Below are 22657 nucleotides of genomic sequence, written 5' to 3'. Positions count from 1 at the left end.
AATTGAATTTTTATTAAAATTATCATACCTTTTGCCTTAGAATTAAAAGACACTACATACCCAACCCAGACCCTTTTTAATTTCAGTTGTTCTTTTTCAAATAAATGTGTTTCTTGAAGAAAAGCCATATCAGCTCCCATTTTCTTAATATGTGGTAACACTCTTCCTTTTAACCATCCCATTTAACCCATTAATATTAAAATTTACAATTGTAGAATGAATTTCTGATGGAAAAATCCAAATAATTTCAAATTGCAAATCAGATTTTTTTACAGTAATTAACAACATTTGTATTTGTTTCTGCACATGAACCTTAGTTTTACTTATCAAACATAAATTTGCTTCCGTAGTTGGCATCATTGTTCTGAATTAAAGGGCTCCATGAGTACTCGAACTGAAAGGTAATGCCCTACTATTGATAATGCATTGCTACGGAAGTGATCTTGTGTGACATCAAAAGCAAAGGTTATCTTTGCTCGTTCTGGACCTTGGGTTTGATGTACATTTTAAGCCCTCCAGGCTGGTATTCTTGTTGCCACAACTGTCAACTCAGAATGTTTTTTGTTACCTTTGTGTAGACAAATTGGTTATCGATTTGTCTAGTTCACAAAACTTAAAAAGACATTTTTTTGTCTCGAAGTATCCTGGGATGCCATAAACATAATAAGATGCCAATGAAGATACTTTGTCACAGAGATAATTCTATGATCGTAAGTTAAATATACTTCAGAAGCCAAATATTCAGCAAACCATGTTCTAAGTCTTTGGATTTCTTCCTTTGAGCTGTCAACCACTTGTCCATTTTTGGCAAAAGTTATACATTTCACATTCAAAATGCACCTGACCCTCAGTGCCACAACCTAAATGTCCTTGCCTTTGACCACTCTAAGGCAAAATTGTGTTTGCTTTCATCCTCAGCTAAGCATGTATCCTCATATTGACACCTGCGATATACTTATCTCAGCCGATGTTCAGGACCTGATGTTTATTTATTTTAAAGTGTACTTTAACTTGCTTTTGATTCAAAAATAAATTATCTTAATCCTAGAGGTCAGGAACTGTGCCCAAGAGGAACTTAAAAAACTTCTGAAAAAGCGCATCATGGTACTAGATGGAGGGATGGGTACCATGATTCAACGATGCAAGCTTGATGAAGACGATTATCGCGGAGAGGAATTTAAAGATCACCCTCAACCTTTAAAAGGCAACAATGACCTTCTCAGTATAACGCAGTCTGACGTTATCTGCAAAATTCATAAGGTATAGCATGTCCTTGAGTTCTTCTTGACAAACTTCTTTTAATGGGTTAATAGTTTTTAACTACTCATTGTATGAACAGAAACCATGAGCGTTCAGGAATGATGCAAGTGTGATTCCCTTTGACCTTAACTGTAGTTTTTTTTAAAAATTGTGTTGCTTCAATTTAATTTAGTCCTCATTCATTTCCTCAAAGGGAAAAGAAAACTTGTCACTTTGAGACCACAGATCTAAGTTTAACAAATCTTCAGATCTGAAAGTTCTGTGTGAAATGAGAAGAGAGGTGGCAATAAGGACTGGATGTTTGGCCAAGGAAGTCAAGTGAAAACAAGGGTGAATCAGCACTGAGGACCGAGCCTCAAATGAGGGTAGATCATTAATTTTCCATAGTTGGTCAAGAGCACTCTTCCACTACCTTTATCTTCCAAGCTGACCTTCCTTTCCTCCATTGCCTGTCTCTCTCTCATCCTTCTCCAACTCTGTTTCCTCTCTGCCAATTCATGTTCCATCACCCTCTTGGGAATTAAATATTAATTAAAATTTATTTTTTTAAAATTTAGACATAAAGAACAGTAATAGGCTATTTTGGCCCATGGGTTGGTGCCACCTAATTTCTTTCTTCTTCTTTGGCTTGGCTTTGCGGATGAAGATTTATGGAGGGGTATGTCCACGTCTGCTGCAGGCTCGTTGGTGACTGACAAGTCCGATGCAGGACAGGCAGACACGGTTGCAGTGGTTGCAGGGGAAAATTGGTTGGTTGGGGTTGGGTGTTGGGTTTTTTCTCCTTCGTCTTTTGTCAGTGAGGTGGGCTCTGTGGTCTTCTTCAAAGGAGGTTGCTGCCCGCCGAACTGTGAGGCGCCAAGATGCACGGTTGGAGGCGATATCATCCCACTGGCGGTAGACCTAATTTACACCCCATTAACCTACACACCCAGTATGTTTTGAACGGTGGGAAGAAACCAAAACCCCCCAGAGAAAACCCACACAGACATGGGGAGAATGTACAAACTCCTTGAAGACAGCATGGGATTTGAACCCTCACCTGGTCCTAATCGCTAGCACTGTAAAGGCGTTGCGCTAACCACTATGCCAACCATGCCACCCAAATATCACCTGACTATAAGATAGAAATGGAGCAGCTGGGGTGAGGTGCAGATTCACTACCATGGGAAGGAAGTGATGCATGAGTGCCTGAAGAGTCCTGGAGAGAATGAAGCAGGCATTGTCTGTCTGAAAATGGGAATGAGGTGAAGAAATTTTAAAGTATTTTAATTACTTGTAAAAGATACAAGATACACAAAAAATGTTTGTGTGCATAAAATACACCACAGCAAGTCAGCAAGCCATTTTCAACAACACATCCCAAACTTTCAAAAGACAATCTAAAGAGTAAGGGTGAGGTAAGTGAATAGGATTATCACCTCCGGGAAATTCCCTTCGACAGTGCAAATTTAACTCCCTTTTAAAATGGGTCATTATCCTTGAATGTTCTGCTCTTAAAGGATATCTGGCATCCTTTCAAATTGTTGGTATAAATTTTAAATGTTTCCTGTTGCATTGAAGGTAGACGGAAGAGAATAAATGTGACATTTAATTAAAAAATACCTAAAGAAACATAATGGGTGGGATATGGCAAAGCTGAATTGGAAATGATAATTTCCTAAAAGTTGACTTAAAATATGTTATTACCTTCACTCTTGAATAGTCCATATTTTTATTTCCTTTGCCCCAGAGTAAGAGAGTCTAAAATTGGAAGGCATATGTTTAAGGTGAGGGAAAAAGATTTAAAAGTGACCTAAAGGACACCTTTTTCACACAGCAGGTGGGCATATTTGGATGAAGCTGCCAGAGGAAATGGTAGAAGCAGATAAAATTATGACATTTCTCTCTCTCTCTCTCTCTCTCTCTCTCTCTCTCTCTCTCTCCAAATGTCTTTCAACAGTTCCAGTAATGTACAACTCTGCAACTAAAAGTATGTTTTTAATTTAGGAATATTTGCTGGCTGGAGCTGATATTGTGGAGACAAACACCTTCAGTAGCACAAGAGTGGCACAAGCTGACTATGGATTAGAGCATTTGGTAAGAAATCTTTCTGATAACCAAATGTGGATGCCATTGACATAAAAGTGTGAGGTGAGAGTATCATTGTTTTTCATTCAAGGCATTATTTTTCTCTCTGATTCAAGGGCATGCTTAAAAAGGTGCATTGCCCATCGGGTTAACTTTAGCTCTCCTGTAACAATAAAAGTAGAAACAAAGGCTATTATCAACCTTTTTTCTATCTAAGACACATCATTGCTTGATGACAGAACAGTTCAGTTTTTGTCTAATCTTGCAATCTCAAATTACTGGTACAAGAATTTTCAAAGCTGTTAGAAAATAGCAAAAAACATTTGCCTTGTCTGTGACTTGTACTTAAAGTAATTTGCAAAGCTATTTTCTACAAATATGTACTTTGGAAGGACAAACCAAGGTAGGACATACTGCACATGGTAAATGGAAGGGCACTGAGGAGAGTGGTAGAACAGAGGGATTTGGAATGCAGATATTTTTACTGAACAGATACAGTAAAATTCTCAGTATCTGGCACCTACAAGAATTGCAGATGCCGGGTATGCAAATTTTCCAATAACCTGAGAATAGACTCTTACAATGCCAAACTAATACACCTGCATTAAGAATAAACAGTTAACTAAGCATTGATTTTGTATAATATATAATTATGTGGATAAAATTTTTTAAAAATATTCCAAAAAAAAGATGATAAAACAAAAGGCAGTGCAAAATGTAATTTGAAAAAAAATCATTATTTTAAACCTTAATTACGGTATGTAAAGTTCACTTTAATCAGATAATTCCTGTAATTTACAAGATTTAAATTCAAACCCTGGTCGCTGGCCCTGTAACAGCGTTGCGATATGTTATGCTAACTGTGCCATCAACATAATTAATCCCCATTCCTCCAATGGTCCTTTATATAATGCTTTAATCCAATTAATATATTTCTCTGGTAGGTTGAACCTCTGTAGTACTTTGAATAAATAATTCCATTCTACTCTGTCAAAGGCTTTCTCTGCATCTAAGGCAACCGCCACTGTTGGCGTCTTGTTTCCTTGTACTGCATGGATTAAGTTAATTAACTTATAGATATTGTCCGTTGTTCGTCTTTTCTTAATAAATCCAGATTGATCTAGTTTTACTATTTTTGGTACACAGTCGGCCAATCTGTTTGCTAATAGTTTAGCTATTATCTTATAACTTGTGTTGAGTAGAGATATTGGTCTATACGATGCTGGTGTTAAGTGGATCTTTCCCCGTCTTTGGTATTACTGTAATTATTGCTGTTTTGCATGAATCTGGCATGTTTTGTGTTTCTTCAATCTGGTTCATTACTTCCAGGAGAGGAGGAATTAGTAAGTCTTTAAATGTTTTATAGAATTCTATTGGGAGTCCGTCCTCTCGAGGCGTTTTATTGTTTGGTAGATTTTTTAATATATCCTGTATTTCCTCTATTTCAAATGGTTTTATTAATTTGTTTTGCTCCTCTTCTTGCAATTTTGATAGTTCAATTTTAGCTCGAAACTCATCTATTTTGTCCTCTTTCCCTTCATTCTCAGTTCGATATAATTGCTTGTAGAATTCCTTGAAGTTTTCATTGACCTCTGTTGGATTATATGTAATTTGTTTGTCCTTTTTCCTTGATCCCAATACCGTTCTTTTAGTTTGTTCTGTTTTAAGCTACCAAGCTAATATTTTGTGCATTTTTTTTCTCCTAGCTCATAATACTTCTGTTTTGTCTTCATTATGTTCTTCTCCACCTTGTACATGTGTAGTGTTTCATATTTTATTTTTTTGTTCACCAATTCTCTTTTTGTTGTATCTTCCCTTGTTGCTAATTCTTTTTCTGTACTTGCTATTTCCCTTTCCAGCTGTTCTATTTCCCGATTGTAGTCATTCTTCATCTTAGTTACATAACTTATTATCTGCCCTCTGATGAATGCTTTCATTGCATCCCATAGTATAAATTTATCTTTATCTGATTCCGTATTTATTTCACAGTACATTTTAATTTGTCGCTCAATGAATTCTCTAAAATCCTGTCTTTTAAGTAGCATGGAGTTTAATCTCCATCTATACGTTCTCGATGGGATGTCCTCCAGCTCTATTGCTAATAACAGGGGTGACTGATCCGATAACAGTCTAGCTTTATATTCCGTTTTTGGTATGTGGGCTGACAACAGGAACAGGTCTATCCTTGATTATGTTTTATGTCTACCTGAATAATATGAGTATCCTTTCTCTTTTGGGTGTTGTCTCCTCCATATATCCAAAAGTTGCATTTCCTGCATCGATTTAACCATAAATTTGCTTACTTTGTTCTTTCTGCTAGTCTTTTTTCCAGTTTTATCCATCTTTGAGTCCAAATTAAGGTTAAAGTCCCCTCCTATCAGTCTAGTCCCCTGCGTATCTGCAATCTTCAAAAAGATATCTTGCATAAATTTTTGATCCTCTTCGTTAGGTGCATATACATTGAGCAAGTTCCAAACTTCTGAATATATCTGACACTTAATCATTACATACCTCCCTGCTGGATCTATTATTTCCTCCTCTATTTTGATTGGAAACACAACTTTTTTGAAACATTATTCAAACAGCTGTTGCAGGCAGGATATGACCAGGGTGCTCTGCTGGCTGAATGTTTGCTTCCATTTTCACCAAGGGGTTTTGTGTTGCTTCGGAGAATATTTACTTTTACAATTTTAAAGTTTTATTTAAATTTTATTCTTATTTGTTCTGATTATTTATTTATTTGTTTGTTTGTTTCCTTTTTTTTTGTCGGTTGCTTGAGTTTCATATATCAGGATTTTTACTGTGCATATTGTCCTGAAAGTAGCATCACAGGTAGATAGGATCATAAAGAGAACTTCTGGTACATTGGCCTTCATAAATAAAAAATTGAGTACAGGAGTTGGGATGTTATGTTAAAGTTGTATAAGATATTGGTGAGGCCAAATTTGGAGTATTGTGTGCAGTTTGGCTCACCTAACTGCAGGAAAGATATCAATAATATTGAACGAGTGCAGAGAAGATTTACTAGGATGTTGTCAGGACTTGAACAACTGAATTATAGGGAAAGGTTGAACAGGCTATTCCCTGGAGTGCAGCAGAATAAGGGGAGATTTCATTGAGGTATACAAAATTGATGGGTATAGATAGAGTAAATGCAAGCGGGATTTTTTCATCTGAGGTTAGGTAAGATAAAAGATAGAAGCTATGGGTTGAGGGTGAAAGGGAAAAAGTTTAAAGGGCACATTAGGGGGTACTTATTCATACAGAGGATGGTGGAAGTGTGTAATGAGCTGCCTGCTGAATATGTAATCACAGGCTCAATTTTGACATTTGAAGAACACTTTGAGCAGGTACATGGATGTGAGGGGTATGGATCGATAGGGTCTGGTTGCAGGTCAAGGGACTATGCAGAATAATAGTTTAGCACAGGCAAGAGGGGCCTATTTATGTGCTGTTCTATGCGTGTAAGTAACATCATTGTGTTAGAGGATGATAATTCTTTTCACCTTTTTTGCCCAGGAGGGTTTCGGCCTGATCTGTTGGGAATGTCAACCTGCTCTGCATTTTGCAACTCCTATAGTCTCATTCTCCACAGCTCCCATCACACATTGACAAGAGAAGCTTATTTGCACCTTATCTTCATGGTGACCTCAGTTTTCTGTCATCAGAGACAACCCCCTCCCTACAGATGAAAAAAATATCTTTTATCTCTGACCCAGTTCTGTTTAAGGCTCTTTGACCCGAAATGTTAACATTGTTTGTCTTCCCACTTAATAAGTTTAAGTTTATTTTTCACAAAGTACTAGTTCAATGAGAAGGGTTCTCCTGCAAACTAATATTCATACAGCTGTGTATAGAACGCAATTTCCAGAGTCGAGGAGTACAATGAAAAGGAAAATCAATTGGCACAAAGCAAGGGTAGCATGATGGCACTGTTATGGTATTGAAAGAATGCAGAGGAGATTTACAAGGATGTTGTCAGGACTTGAACAAATAAGTTACAGGTTAAATAGGTTAGATCTTTATTCCCAGGAGCGCAGAAGAATAAGGGTAGCCTGATGGCTGCAAGGAAGAAAGTGTCATTAAGCCTTTTGGGGTGTGTTTTCACATGCTTAAGCTTCCTCTCCAATGGGAGGAGGGAGAAGAGAGTATGCCTGGGGTGTGTTGGGTCTGTCAGTATGTTGGCTATCTTTCCTATGTGGCCTGATCTGAGTATTTCCAACATTTTATTTTGGATGTCTGGCACCTGCAGTTTACATTAGTCCTTGACCTGTCGACTGATAGGGACTCAATTTACTTTAGATAAACTCTTGTTTCACTTCAATTAAATGTGTTCCCTGCTTTCTTGGCTTGGGAGGCCCTCTTTGCAAACTCTTTGGTCTGAGAGCATTCTCAGTTTTGGTGTCAATGAAAGTGCATGTGGGCAGCACAGTGGCGTAGAACTGGGTTAATTTCTGATCTTCCTTTCTGACTGGAGTTTCCAGGTTCTCCCTGCAACCAAGTGGGTTTCCTCTTGTATCCCATAATGTGCAGATTGGAAGATTTATTGACCACTGTTAACTACCACTTGAATTGCAAACTCTGGGAAGAGTTGATGTGAATATGGAGTGAGTAAAATGGGTACTAGATGCTTGGCATGGACTCATAATAGGTCAACCGTTGATCATTAAGACTGTTGAGCTTGTATCACCATTCAATACAATCATGGCTGATCACGTGACTTCATTATCCTATTCCTGCTTTCTTTCCATATCCTTTGATCCTCTTAACCAGAAGAGTCACATCCAGCTTCTTTTTGAATATATCTGATAAACTGGCTTCAATAAACTTTCTGTTGCAAGGAGCTCCACAATCTCTCAACTCTCTGGTTAAGAAGTTTCGCCTCATCTCAGTCCTAAATGGCTTTCCCTTATCTTCATTCTGTGTAGGCCCTTGTTCTTGACTTCCACAACATTCTTCCTGCCAACTTGATGGACTGAGGGGCAAATTATGTTCAGTCGACACCTCCAGATATTTATTTAATTGAGTTATCTAAAAAGTGAGGGTGGCACGGTTAGTGCTTGGTTTTCAAGGGATAATGGGGATCTGATTTGGAAAAAGAGAGAAGTGTATTGAAGGTACAGGCAACATGGAACAAATGAAGGACTTGAGTATAAAAATTGCAAGAAAAACCTCAAGAAAAATTCAGGAATGCTAAAAGAAGACATGAGGATGCTTTGGCAGACAATGTGAAGGAAAATCTAAAGCATTTCTGCAGTTATATTACGAGCAAAAGCATAGTAAGGAACAAAATTGGTCCCCTTGAAGAACAGCATGGTCGGGTATGTATCCCATTAACATTAAGACTAAATAAATTTTCACATTCCATCCATATTGATTTTTTAAGTATTGTTTAACAATAAAAACCCTTTTAATTGTTTAAATAATAGTAAACTTTCTCCTTTAAAAAAAAACACCTACAATGTCCCTGCCCTGACTTTGACTTAAACAGGAAACTCCGAAGGCCCACATAAAAAGCCTGCAGGATCTCTCAAGGAAGAACACCTCCCTTTAGCGCCATCTTTTATGGATACTCCCGTCCAGGTGCCATTCTTTTCCCCCATAGACCGGAGTCTCCACTTTGCTACTACTTTTCCCAAGTTTTCTCTCTTTTGTGAGCTCTCTGAATATTTCAATAAAAATGACTTTTCAACCGTTTTTTTTCAAAAAAGATACCACGTTCGGGGGGCGTGGCAAGATGGCGTAGGGAACAGACGTGCCTTCCAGACCTCTCCTGACTCAGATTTATTGTTTTGTCTTTAAGTGCTCGTTAAAGTTCTTTTAAAAATTTATAAATAATAAGAGGTGTTGGATTAGTGCCTAATGGTTTATATGCAAAAAAAAAGTAAAAGAAAATATCAACAGACTGTTAAAAAACTACATTTTCCGAAATTGTCTGAGCCAACTTGTTTACAAGAAGCCAGGACTCAGCGTAGAATGGATCCAGAGGAGGACGTGCAGAGTTCGGCATTGAAGCTTCGTTTTAAGCCAGTGAGGCTCTCTGAAGGTCGTATTCAACAGCTTTCAGAACAAGGGGCTGGACGGGTGCCAGTGTTTCGCACGGTGGCCACTGCAGGTGTTGTTGCTGAGGCTTTGACAGTTGAATCAGCTGGGGCGCCACCAGCTGGAGAGTTAATGAGTTGTCATTCGACTGCTATAGTGGTGGCGCTGCAAAATGCATTTTCAATTACAACGGTTTTTCCAGACATCGATTCAGTGAAGATGATTAAAGAGATTTGGCTTAAAGATAACCCTGATCTTCAGTCTCCTGGCATTGCTGGGGGGACTTTGAGAGGGATTTTTATACAAAGTCAAACTGCTAGAAAAGATACTAAATTAAGGGAAGGGACAGAAGATCCCGTGGTCTCTAAGGAACAGCAAGACCCCATTATGCCTGAATCTACTTCTGTTGAAATGTCTGTTAAGGATCTTGAAGATAAGATGTATTCTGTATCGAGTCACTTAGCTAATTTTGTGAACCTGTTTATTTCCAAGATTAATGCGATGGCGGAAGTCATTAATGGAGCTTTTAAGCTTGAAACCATTGAAAGATTTGAAATGTGTGATCAAGGTTTAGTCGATGCACAGGATCAACTGCAAGATGAAAATAGAATAATTGAAACATTGCAGATCCAAAATAAAAATTTAGCAAAAAAGGTTGATTATTTGGAGAATCAATCTAGACGGAACAACGTGAAAATTGTTGGTTTGCCAGAAGGCATAGAAGGACCAGATCCAAGAAATTTTTTTACTGAATGGATCCCACGAGTGTTAGGACAGGATAAATTCCCTGAAGGTTTAATACTGGAATGTGCTTATAGAGTTTTAAGAAGAAAATCTTTTTCAGGACAGAATCCAAGATCTGTTTTGATCCGTTGTTTAAACTATTGTGACAGAGAGACAATTTTACATACGGCTATTAGAAATGCCCGGCAAAATAGATCTCCTTTGATGGTTCAGAATAATCCTGTTTTCTTCTATCAAGATTTGAGTCACGAAATTATGTTTCAACGACGCGAATTTAATTCTGTGAAAGAACAGTTGTGGAAAAAAAGACATAAGGGAACATTCAGGTATTCTGCAGTACTGAAGATTTTTTAGGATGGAAATTAGCCAAAGTTCTTTGACAATCCTAAAGAGGTTATGGACTTTGCTCAGTCTCTACCAATCATGCAGTTTCAGGAACGATGTAGTCATTCAAGGTCTCCAAAGAGAGTAGAGATGTAAGATGGGATCCAGTTTTTTAAAAGAAATGGAAGCAATAGTGACCGAAGTGGTAACGTTGATTTAAAAAAATAAATCTTTTATCTTTTTTTTTGAGAAGAGTTTAAATAGTTTAAATAATGATGATAGTTTAATGAAATGGGAGTTGGGAGAGGGAACTGGGTGGGCACTAGTTTCCAGAAGTCATCAGCTACCTGTGAGTTATCTCACACCCAATATTTTGGGGGAGTTACCGCTTTGGGCGGTTTAAACAGGAGGAGGTAGTTGTGACCTCCGACCTGTTTTTTTTTTCTTTTTAATTTTTGGGTTAAGAAGTGAAGGTTTTTTTAATTATTTTTTTTAATACATTTTTTTTTTTAACTTTTTGTTTTCTGATTGTAATTGAGAGGGAATTAGGAGTTTTTTTTCTCTCCTTTTTTTCTCTTTTTTTTGGGGGGTTTTCTCTTTCTTTTTTAAGAAGATGATGTCACAGAAGATAATAAGTCAAAAATTGAGGATGTTGAATTAGATGAAGAGGAAGATGAGGGGAAAGGTGATAAGAAGAAAAAGAAGAAAATTAAGTACAAATACATTGAGGGAGAAGAGTTTAATAAAATTGAGTTAATTTCGATAGAGAATTTTGAAGATGTTATAAATGAAGAATATGGAGAATTTTATAAGAGTTTGAACTTTTTTCTTTTTTTTATATATAAGGGGAGGGGAAGGGAATAAAAAGTTTAGCTGATTGTTTTTCTAAGGGATGTTTTTGTTCTCTCGATGAATTATAAAGGAAACTTGGTATTAATGAAAATTCTGTATTTATGTATTATTAATTATGATTTTTTTGAATAACAGATATGTGGTTGATATATTATTTTAATATTTGAACTTAGTTTTAAAGTGGATTTTATTTGTTAAATACATGTATTATGTTTGATTTAAATATATGTTTAAGGGTATTATTTTAGTATTGATATTTTTTTGTTGTTAGTAATTTTTTTGTTGTTAAGTTTTATCCTTTTTTTGTAAGTGGTTTTTTTTTATTTTATTTACAATATTGTTAATTAATTCTTCTCTCTTTTTTGGGTGGGAGGGATGGACTAATTTTAAATTAGATGATTAATGTTGTGTTATAATTATTGGGGGGGTTAATTTGTGTAGTTTAATGATGTAGTATTCTAATTTTTATTATCTTATTTTTTATTATTTCTTTAAATGTAATTTTTATTTTATTCATGTCATAAAATTTTAAATAAAGTTTAAAAAAAAGATAAAACGTTCACTTAGTCCCATTGTAACATTCTTCACAGTCCTCTTTGGCAACCTTACCCTTTTCGGAAATCTCGCAGGAAGTCTTCCATCTCGTTCTTATTCTTGAAAAATCATTGATTGCCTTCTGCTGATTCGACCCTCAGTGTCATGGGGTATATCGTCGAATATTTCAAGTTTTTGGAATGCAGTTTTCTTTCTACATCATCAAACTCCTTCCTTTGCTTAATCAAAGTAGGACTAAAATCTTGGAAAAATAGCACTTTTTCATGGTCAACCTCAGGCAGGCCATTATTTTGCTTAGAGTCTTCATGTGCTGCTCCCAGATTTGTCTCCCGTTCTCAGTACTCAAATGTCATACCAGGACCAGTCATGGTTGTTGATTGTTAGTTCTGATGAGCTCTTTCAATATGTAATTTTTCTCTGAATTTGTCTTCTCCCAACACTCGCTGGATCCACATTTTCAAGAAGTTCACCAGATCACTTCCCTCAATTTCTCCTTTCAGTCCAATAATTTGGACATTTTTTTGTCTGCTAAAATTCTCCTTGTGGTCAATCTTGTCCAGCAGACCTGTCTGTCCAAATCCCATGGCTTCGCATCTTTCTCCAAAAAATTTTAGCTTATCCTGAGTTTTATCCAAGTCTACTTCTGCTCGGTCATTCTTTCCATTAAGTCTTCAACGATTTCTTGAATTTCAGTCATCCTTTCAATCATGTCTCTCATTACATTTTCAATGTCAACAAATTGGTTGCTCATTTTCCATTTTCTCCAGGATAATATTTAGTTCTTGTCCCGACTCCCCAGAGTCCTTCGATCCCAATGCCACTCTTGCACTGTTCCCTTTCAGGCTTTTGTTCAATGTTCCTGGCTGAGTAAAAATTTCAATTTTTGTTCTCAGCTGCCTTTGTTTCTTAGTACTTATTTTGTATATTTTTTAGTGAAAGAAATACTTAATTTTAAAATTTTAAGTGTTTTTGGTATTCTTCATGGAGAGCTTGATCAAAACACATCTGTCTAAGTTCTTCACATGGCCACGCCCTCTGGAACTGTTCATTTTCAGACAAACCTGAATTCGATCCCCTGCCTAACATTTCTACGAACAACATGAATGAAAGTTTATTATTGGACATTAATTGGCTTGTGGGATCTCCATGTATATTACAGTTTCCTGCATCACAGTCCACATGACTAATTAAATCAAATGGTTATCAATATATTGAGATGTGATGAAGAATTGTATCTTGAATATTCTTTCATTTGGTTGTGATCTTGCCATACAAGTACTTCCTGTCCAACATATTTTAATTTTTTCTTCCTTCTAGGCGTATCGAATGAACAAAATATCAGCAGAGCTGGCCCGAAAAGTAGCTGATAATGTGGGAGCACAAACAGGTTACAATCATCTTTGGTGTTATCAAAATATATCCATATCAGCCTGTGGAACTCTCTGTCTAGAGGCTACCTCATTAAATTGTATTTAAGGCAAAGATAGATTTTTGTATAATATGTCATTAAGCATTGTGCAAAGCAGGCAGTTAAGAGGAGCTGAGTCCTCAGCCAAATTAGCCATGATTTTACTGAATGGTGGACCAGGTTTAATGGGCTAGAAGGCCTACTCCTCCTTCAATGTCTTGTGTTTGGCCAGTAACCAAGAAATGTGGGTAGGAAATTCAGAATATACATTTTTATCCAAGAAGTAGTGAGAAGCTGAATTTGTCAGAAAAGGGAGAAGGGAAAACAAACAGTTCAGATTTGCTTTAGCTGTATACGAAGGAGAGCGTTGTACTGATGGTATTGGATAAAGATGAATGGGAGGGGTTATGATGAAACATAACTGCCACTTGGAGTGCTTGAGCCAAATTTCTGTTGAACAAATTCTGTCTCTTTATCCATTTTGGTTCTTAGCCTTGGGAATGCTAATATTTACATATAGAAAATGCAGTGGTTCAAGTGTTTCCTATTACACTCCCTCTTTTATCTGGCTTCTCGCCTCTGGAAAATGTTCATTTGAAGTTGAGCATTAGAAACATTCCAAAGAGTTGGACACATGAATCATCAATCATATTTTCAATGTCATTTCTGTTGATGGATTTTAAGGAAGTTCAATTTCTTTGAAAGTCATTAATTGTGCAAATTGCCTATGTTCATTCATCATAACAAGTCTCATTCTCAAGAACACAAGAAAATAGGTCTTGGCTGATTCACACAGGCATCAGCTCCTCGATTCTGATAGATCCTCATAGCCCTCAATTCCTTACATTTCATCAATGTACCTATGTCCACTTTAAATACTCATAATGATCTCACCTCCACAGTTCTCTGAGGTAGAAAATTCCAGAGATTCACTTTCTCTGCCAGAAGGCCTCCAGAAATTAAATATTTTTATGAAACACCTGATGAAAATGTACTTACCATTCCAGTCTGCTATTCCACTTCAATTTCAGACTATCTTGTTTCATACTGTGGCATGAAAAAAATCTTTGCAGATGTCGATCATGTGTCCAGCAATTTCAGCAGAAGTAAATGACACAGTCAGCTCAGTTGCAAACATTCTGGATAATGAATAACTTTTTAATTATTTCAAACAGTGATACAAATCTACAATCCATTTACATATGAAAAGAAAACTGATCTTTTGGCATTCATTTAAATCCTTACTTTGCATATGCACGGGTTTCAGATATTTTAAAATCTTGGTGTTGTAGGAACTTTATATCATAGTGTTTAGAGATTGATATTAGGTGCAGAAGAGAAGTTGCAAGCTATATATATAGAAGCTATTTCAACTTGTTTAATAATCTATCAGCTATCAATTTAGTGAACAAGTTGGGTTTTTGTTAGCTAGTTTTTCAGAGAAAAATATACTCTGTAATTTTATTTCATTTGAAAGAAATAACTTAAATGTTGCTAGATTTTTCTCCTGCAGTAATTAATGGTTCTAAGATTCCAGCCTCAAGTTTAAGTTCAACTTTATTGTCATGTATGCCGACTTGGCACTCCAAGAGGTTATTTTGCGAGCAGACCAATGGGCAACTCACACATGATACAAGTAAGGCACAATGCGAAAGTGCAGAGTTACAAAGAGAGAGATCAGTTGGTGCAGAGCAAAGGCAACATGATTTTTCTATTCCGGGTTTCACCTTCTGGAGTCTGATAATTGTGGGGAAAGGTAACTATCATTCAGCCATGTGTAATCTTCTTCGGTTGGGTTCTTAGAAATTAAGATCAATTATTTATCAGATTACAATTTCCTCAAGTTGGAAGAGATTGTTGGGAGGAGTCACGTGATGGAGTAGTGGCTGGCCCCCCCTAAGTCGCATAATAAACAATACAAGAAGAGCCTGAAGTTGGCACCGAAGAAAGAAAAGCCTGCAACAAGAAGTAAAAAAGAAGTGAAGAAATAGCCCGACAAAAAAGAAGACTGCCATACCGGACAGAATCCGCGAGCAGGGAGCTCTCCTGAAGAAGGCGGCCCGAGCTGCGAAGCTGGTAAGCGGGCAACTCAAAGGCGACGTCCTGGGGGGTGGTCTCAGACGCTGACTCATGGAGCCAGAAAAAGAAATGCCAGCGCTCATGTGCAATGAGTCGCGCACACGCAGTTTGCATTCTAAGGAAGACACTGAGGAGAACGGATGCCAGCAGCAGGATGCTGCCAATACAATGGGAGCCGTGGGAAAGGCGGTGATAGATGCAGGCTCAATACTGAGAAAGATATGGATCAAGAAAGAGAAGCACAAGAAGATAAAAGAAATACAAGGAACAACGCAAGGTAAAAAAACAAATACGGATGGTGGATAAAGAGTATTTTGATTCACAAATAAGGACTTTAATGGATACAATAATGATTGAGTTTAAAGCTATTAGAAAGACTATGCAAGAGACAGATGCAAAAATCCAAAGGATGGAGAATGTAATGACAGAAATGAAAAAGCAAAGTGAAGAAGTGGAAGACTGTGTGATAGGTGTGGAAATGGAGGTGAACGAATTAAGAGAAAAACTGGAAGATAGAGATAAAGAGATTAAGAAGTCACATGACTTATTGGCCCAGAAAATTGACATTTTAGAAAACTTTAGTAGATGTAAATTAACGCAGAAACCACGTTCCATATTGGTAAAACTACTGTGATACACAGGAATGGAGAAAATATTGGAGCTGGCTGTTAGAAGAGTAAAAAACAAGAGACAATTGGAATACAATGGGGAAAAAAATTCTTCTTCTCAGATATAAGCTTTGACCTTTTAAAGAAGCATAAGGAGTTCAACTTAACAAAAACTTTACTATGGAGGAAAGGTTACAATTTTGTGTTGCGTCATCCTGCAGTTTTGAAGATATTCGTCCCTGGCGGGCAAAATAAATTGTTTTTGGATCCAGGAGAGGCCTGTCACTTTGCAGAACAATTGCCAAATAAACAACAACAAGAGGGGTAATGAAAATAACAAAAGGACTGTTAAAATAATGTATCTAAATAAGTTTGAAAGTTTATAGTTGGAGATTTTGGTTTTTTTTTAGAATAATATATAGTGATTTCTCAGGGGGAGGATCAGTCCATTGTGAAGTCAGTTGACAATTCTGGTATATACCCCAACCCATGAAGAAAAGGGAGATGAGGTTGTCTCGTGAGGTAGCAAGGACAACTCATTAAAGGGATGATTTAATGTGTTTTCTACTATTCTTTAGTCTTTTTATAGTTTTTGTTGTTTTCTTACTAATTTGTTGGTGCTTTCCGTAAAGAATAAGAACATTCAAAAATGTGATTTTAGAGGAAGAGATGGAGGGGTTGAAGAGATGGCATGGAGGTGAAAATGGATTGATAGGATGAATACATTGAAATATAATTAATATTAATGGAATTCACAGTCAAATTAAGAGGAAAAAAATTATTGACACTTCTTAAAAAGGAAAAAAAATAGACAGCATTCATACAAGGAACACACTTAACAGAGTCAGAACATCTCAAACTGAAGAGAGACTGGGTAGATCACTTAGTAGCATCATCGTACAATTCAAAAGACAGAGGAGTAGCTATCCTAGTTAATAAAAATTTACCAATTAAAATAGAGAAAATAATAACAGACCCGGTGGGCAGATACGTAATGATGAATCTTGGAACTCGTTGAACATTTAGGCACCTAATGAAGATGACCAGGAATTCATGCAGGACATTTTTTTTAAAAGATAACAGATACACAAGGACATATCTTACTAGGGAGAGACTTTAATTTTTAACCTTGACCCATCAGTAGATAAAACTGAGAGGACCACTACAAAAAAATAAAGCATCCAAGTATTCATTAAGTTCAATGCAAGATATGAAAATAATTGATATATGGAGAAAACAACATCCAAAAGAAAGAGATTATTCATATTACTCACAGGCATAAAACCTATTCTAGGATCAATATGTTCTAATTGTCGGCTCAAATTCAAGGAAGAGTTCGAAAGATAGAATATAAGGCAAGACTTTTATCAGACCATTCACCCTTATTGTTGTCAATTTCTCTAGAGGATATTCTGCCAAAAAGATACAGATGGAGGCAGAATCCCATGTTGCTAATAAGGCAAGACTTCCGGGAATACATAGAACAACAAATTAAAATGTACTTTGAGACAAATGCAAATTATATAACAGACTAATTTGTATTATGGGACACAATGAAAGTCTTTATTAGGGGACAAATAATTAGTTATACAACCAAAATTAAAAAAAGAATACTGTTGGGAAATAGAGCAGTTGGAAAAAGAGATAGTAACTATAGAGAAAGATTTAATGAAAAGGGAGGATCTGGAGAAAAAGAGAGAATTTTCAGACAAAAAAAAATGAAAATATGACGCAGCCAAAAGCGCAGGAGAAGTTATAGCTATATGCAGGTCAGCTCAGAAAGAACACGCTGTTCCCAGAAAGAACGACATGAACCCCAGTTGAGTAGAGTTAACACTGAGCTTTATTGGGCTCACATCCCTGCTTTTTATTCTCAGGATGAGGGCTGTGGTCAAAGCCCCCTCAGTGCTGATTGGTGCATTTGTGATCCACTTTCCTTGATAGGCCAGGTGGGCTCCTTTAGTTGTGGCCAATTGGAGAGCAGAGCTGCTGGCCTCATTCAGGCTGGATCATCAAGTTAATTCTTCATTTTGTGAGGTAGGCCAAGGGGGCTGCCATAACACATTATAAACAAACCAAGTGGAAAAAATTATGATGAAAACAAAAGAAAGATATTATGAATTAGGAGAGTAGACCCATAAAATTTTGGCTTGACAACTAAAAGCAGAAAAAGCATCAAGGACTATTATAGCAGCAAGGAAAGGTGGGTAAACAGATTTCATGTAATCCACTAGAGATCAATTATAATTTAAAGAAATTTTATAACCAACTATATCAAACCAAAATCTAGGGATAAACAACAAAATAGATGAATTTTTGTCAAATATTGAATTACCCCAATTACAATTGGAAGAACAAAATAAACTACTAAAACCCCTGACAACTACAGAAATACATGATACACTAATGGCATTGCCAAATAATAAAGCACTAGGTGAAGATGGATTTTCCATGGAATTTTATAGGGTATTCAATAATCTACCAATTCCACCCCTTAAAGATAATGAAACAAGTGACTCATGCAAAATGGCAAAAATCTCAATAATTCCAAAAACAGGAAAGGACCCACTGTCACCGGCTTCAATTAGACCAATATCTCTACTAAATACAGACTACAAACTAATTGTGAAACTATTAGCGAATAGATTAATGGATTGTGTGCTGAAATTTGTGGTTAGATCAGACGGGATTTGTTAAAAATAGAAGAACAGCAGATAATGTGTGCAAATTTATTATTTTGATTCATAAGGCACAAACAAACAAAACACCAACTGTGGCAGTTATCTTTTTAAAGTACTACAGAAATTCAAATGACCAAAATAATTTATTAATTGGATCAGAGCACTGTATAATGTTCCTGTGGCAAAAGTGATAACAAATAGATATGTTTCAGACCACTTTAAATTGAGTAGGTCAACAAGACAGGGATGTCCATTATCACCTTCCCTGTTTCCTTTGGCTATAGAACCATTGGTAGAGCTGATAAAAAAAAGACCCTACAATAAAGGAAATAAAAATAAGAGGAGGAATTTTAAATTAGCTTATTTGCGGATGATATTGTAGTATATTTAAGGGACTGAGATAAATCAATAAAAAGGTTATCTACAAAATTGAAAGAATACGGAGTGATATCAGGATACAAAGTTAATATTGATAAAAGTGAAGTGATGCCAATGAACAAAGTCGACTATACAGAATGTAAAAGGGAATCTCCTTTCAAATGGCAATCACAGGCCATACATTACTTAGGTATCAGAATACACAATAATTTAAATCATTTGTATTAATTAAATTACCAACTGTTAATAAGGAAAATACAAGAGGACTTGGAGAAATGGAAAGAACTACCACTAACTCTAATGGGGAGAGTAAACTGCATCAAAATGAATGTATTTCCATGACTACAGTACTTATTCCAAACGCTACTGATTCCCTTGATAGGGGAATTTTTTTAAAAATTGAATAAATTAATAAGAAAGTTTCTATGGATGGGCAATAAAGCAAGAATAGCTTTGAAATAAGTAACATGGACATAGAAACAAGGGGAATTGCAGCTACCAAATTTCAAAAACTATTACAGGGCAGCACAATTAAGATTTTTGTCAGACTTTTATCAGGCGGGAGAAAAACCGGCTTGGCTCAAGATAGAGTTATATAAATTAGAGGAAAATGTCCCTGAAGACTTACTCTATAAATGGGATGGAAAACTGGGGCAACATTACAATCTACCAATATTACATCATCAACTAAAAATATGGAGTCAAATACATCTGGAACGAAAGATGATAAACCATCATATACCAAAAAATGTTATTAATGCAAATCCCATTAATTCCTTTTGCAATAGACAATCTATTCTTTAAGGAATGGGCAAGAAAAGGAATTAAAAGAATTTTAAAAATTGCTTTATGGGAAATAATTTATTGACATTTGAACAGTTAAAAGAAAAGTATGGAATATCACATGGTACAATATTTTCATATTATCAGTTGAGAACATATTTAAAAGGAAAGCTGAGAGATAGTCTAAGATGACCTGAGAATAGTTGCTTTTTAATCACAGACACTGTGATCGTTTTAAAAAAATTATCACAAACATGTAGAGCAAATTACAAAACGAGGAAAATGAAGAAGTAATATATAAACCCAAGCAAGGTTGGAAAAACGATTTAAATATACGAATAAAGAATGAAACATGGAAAGGAACTGTGTGCTGGTACCATGATTAATAAAAGAAACACTTGGTTTTGTATGAAACAATACAATTGGCTCCATAGATGATACGTTACATCTCAAAAATTAAAAGAATGGAATACAACACTATCAGACAAATGCTTCCATTGTACGATAATACATGCAATTTGGACGTGTGTAAAAAAAAAAAGTGAAAACTTTTTGGGAGGATTTAAACTAAATATTAAATAGAATTACAAAAAAATAAGATACCAAAAGACCCAAAAATCTTCCTGTTAAACAAGATGAAAGATAAAGAATAAACAATTTATTGTGATCACACTCGCAGCAGCAAAAAAAGTGTATAATTATAACTTGGAAAATGGAAACAACCTTAAAAAAACAAACAATAATACATAGAAATGAATAAGTGTATTCCATTAGAAAAAAATTACCTACAACCTAAGAGACAAATACGCTTTATTTGAACAAATTTAGGAACCATATATAAAGTTTATTAGAAACTGCCAATCTCAGAGCTCCATCTCTTCATGTGACAAGTTACAATTAAGAAAACAGTCAAGTATAAAATATTGGATGTCACCATCTCTTTTTTTGTTTTCCTTTTCTTCTGTCATGGTTGTTTGTTCTTTCTTCCTTTTTTGCTTTAAGTTATGGGGGTGGGGAGGAAGGGAAAAAAATGAAAATGTCACTGTATATATTAATAGTGACGTGGTTCATGGTGAATTATTAAATAAAAAATTATAATAAAAGCTGGAAGAGATTGTTGTTTCAGCATCTACTGTCAACACCAATTTTTCTGCAAGAATGGGCTAAAAGTTGGATATACTTTGAATGATTTGGCTGCAGATGGTTGAAAAGCTTACCCAAGCAGGATTGAATATATTATACTCACATGGATGAGCAAAGCACCTTGCAGAATTGCATAGCCTTCATGATGGTGTTCCATCATTCATGTATTGAACCTGTAAAGTGTGCCATTCTACAGAGCAGACCAGTTATTCTCCAAAGCTTGTCCAATAGCAGATCCCAAGTTCATTGACTCTACCTACTATAAGGATTATACAAGGAAGGACACAGGAACTGTACCGTGCACATAATTTCCCCTACATACCATTCTGATTTTAAAATATGTAACTACTCCTTCATTGTCATTGATCTAAATCCTGGAACTCCTAAAGCAGCAGTAGTAGGGGAAGAATCTTTACGCATGAACTGCAGTACCTTGTTGATGGTTATTGAAGAACCATAAATTCTGGACTTGCCAGTGATATCCGCTTTGCATCACTGAATAAACATAATCTTAATGAATGGTAGATCAGATTTAAGGAACCAACTTGTCTACTTGTGCTTTTATCTCAATTTGGCTTGAAGATAATTGTGTCTTCACAAAAAAACAAATCATCTACAGTAAAACTCCCCATATTCAGCACCTCTGGGGATTGGGAGATGCCAGATAAGTGAATTTTCCGTTTGTTTGAGATTACGTGATGCGGGGATTGGCAAACTAACAGTGAGACGCACCAAGTTTAAACTTTTGTGCTTTTTTTTACCTATTTATTTTCTGCTTTTTTTGCCAGTTGCTTGAATTCCAGATAATGGGTTTTACTGTAGGAGTATTTATTACATACATGACCTTCTATGTACTTTGGTTTTCATTTAAAATATTGTTTGTTACAGGTACCAGAAGGTTTGTGGCAGGGGCTATTGGACCAACCAACAAAACCTTGTCAGTATCACCATCTGTGGAAAGACCAGATTACAGAAATATAAGTATGAAAATGCTGTAATTTGTAGCTTATCGTGATAAATTATATCAGATTTAAAAACCATAGATTCTGTTACAGAAATATTTATTCAACTTTCATTCTGCTGGTTGTGATCTTATTTTTATAAGTATCGAGAAAGGAATTTGTATACAGCACTTTGTTGCTTAAATTGAGTAAAATTGATAATACTGTATTTCACGTTCAAGTTTATTTATCATCTGATTGCACAAGGACAACCCGATGAAACAGCGTTCTCCTGTCCTCAGTATAAAACGTGCAAATACACAAACAAACATTATACACCTATAGGCAAGCAATATATATGCAGACATATATAAAAATGAATAAATATTGTTTACTAAATAGTAGCGTGTTGGATGGTTATTGTGAGCAGTTCATTTAATCGTTCAGCATTCTCACTGCCCATGGGAAGAAGCAGTTTCTCAGCCTGATGGTGCTGTATTTCTTTTCTGACGGGAGTAGCTGAAAGATGCTGTGTGTGGGGTGGTTGGGATCCTCAACAATTTTGCACACCCTCTTCAAACAACAATCCTGGTAGATCACATCGATGGGGGAGGAGTGAGACTCCAGTGATCCTCTCTGTTACTCTTTTGGTCTTGTGGATTGACCTCCGATCCACTTCTCAATAGCAACCATACCACATTGTGGTGCAAATAGCCAGGACACTCTCAATAGAGCACCTGTCAAAGGTTGACATAATGGTGGCTGGTTGCCTTGCCCGCTTCAGTCTTCTCA

The 22657-nt window shown here is 36.1% G+C and overlaps 1 protein-coding gene across 3 annotated transcripts in view; it reads left to right on the top strand.

Moving 5' to 3' along the window:
* Positions 1–22657, top strand: part of mtr (5-methyltetrahydrofolate-homocysteine methyltransferase) — a 111061-nt gene that overhangs the window by 6948 nt on the left and 81456 nt on the right. For all 3 annotated transcript variants that reach the window (XM_069930980.1, XM_069930978.1, XM_069930979.1), the window contains exons 2-5: positions 1049–1260; positions 3247–3336; positions 13162–13231; positions 21813–21905. In XM_069930980.1, coding sequence (XP_069787081.1) covers positions 1049–1260; positions 3247–3336; positions 13162–13231; positions 21813–21905 — 465 coding nt within the window. The remainder of the gene's footprint in view (positions 1–1048; positions 1261–3246; positions 3337–13161; positions 13232–21812; positions 21906–22657) is intronic.

Source organism: Narcine bancroftii, chromosome 4 (genome assembly GCF_036971445.1).
Source record: "Narcine bancroftii isolate sNarBan1 chromosome 4, sNarBan1.hap1, whole genome shotgun sequence".
NCBI classification, from domain to species: domain Eukaryota; kingdom Metazoa; phylum Chordata; class Chondrichthyes; order Torpediniformes; family Narcinidae; genus Narcine; species Narcine bancroftii.
This window is presented reverse-complemented; position numbering and strand designations above follow the sequence as displayed.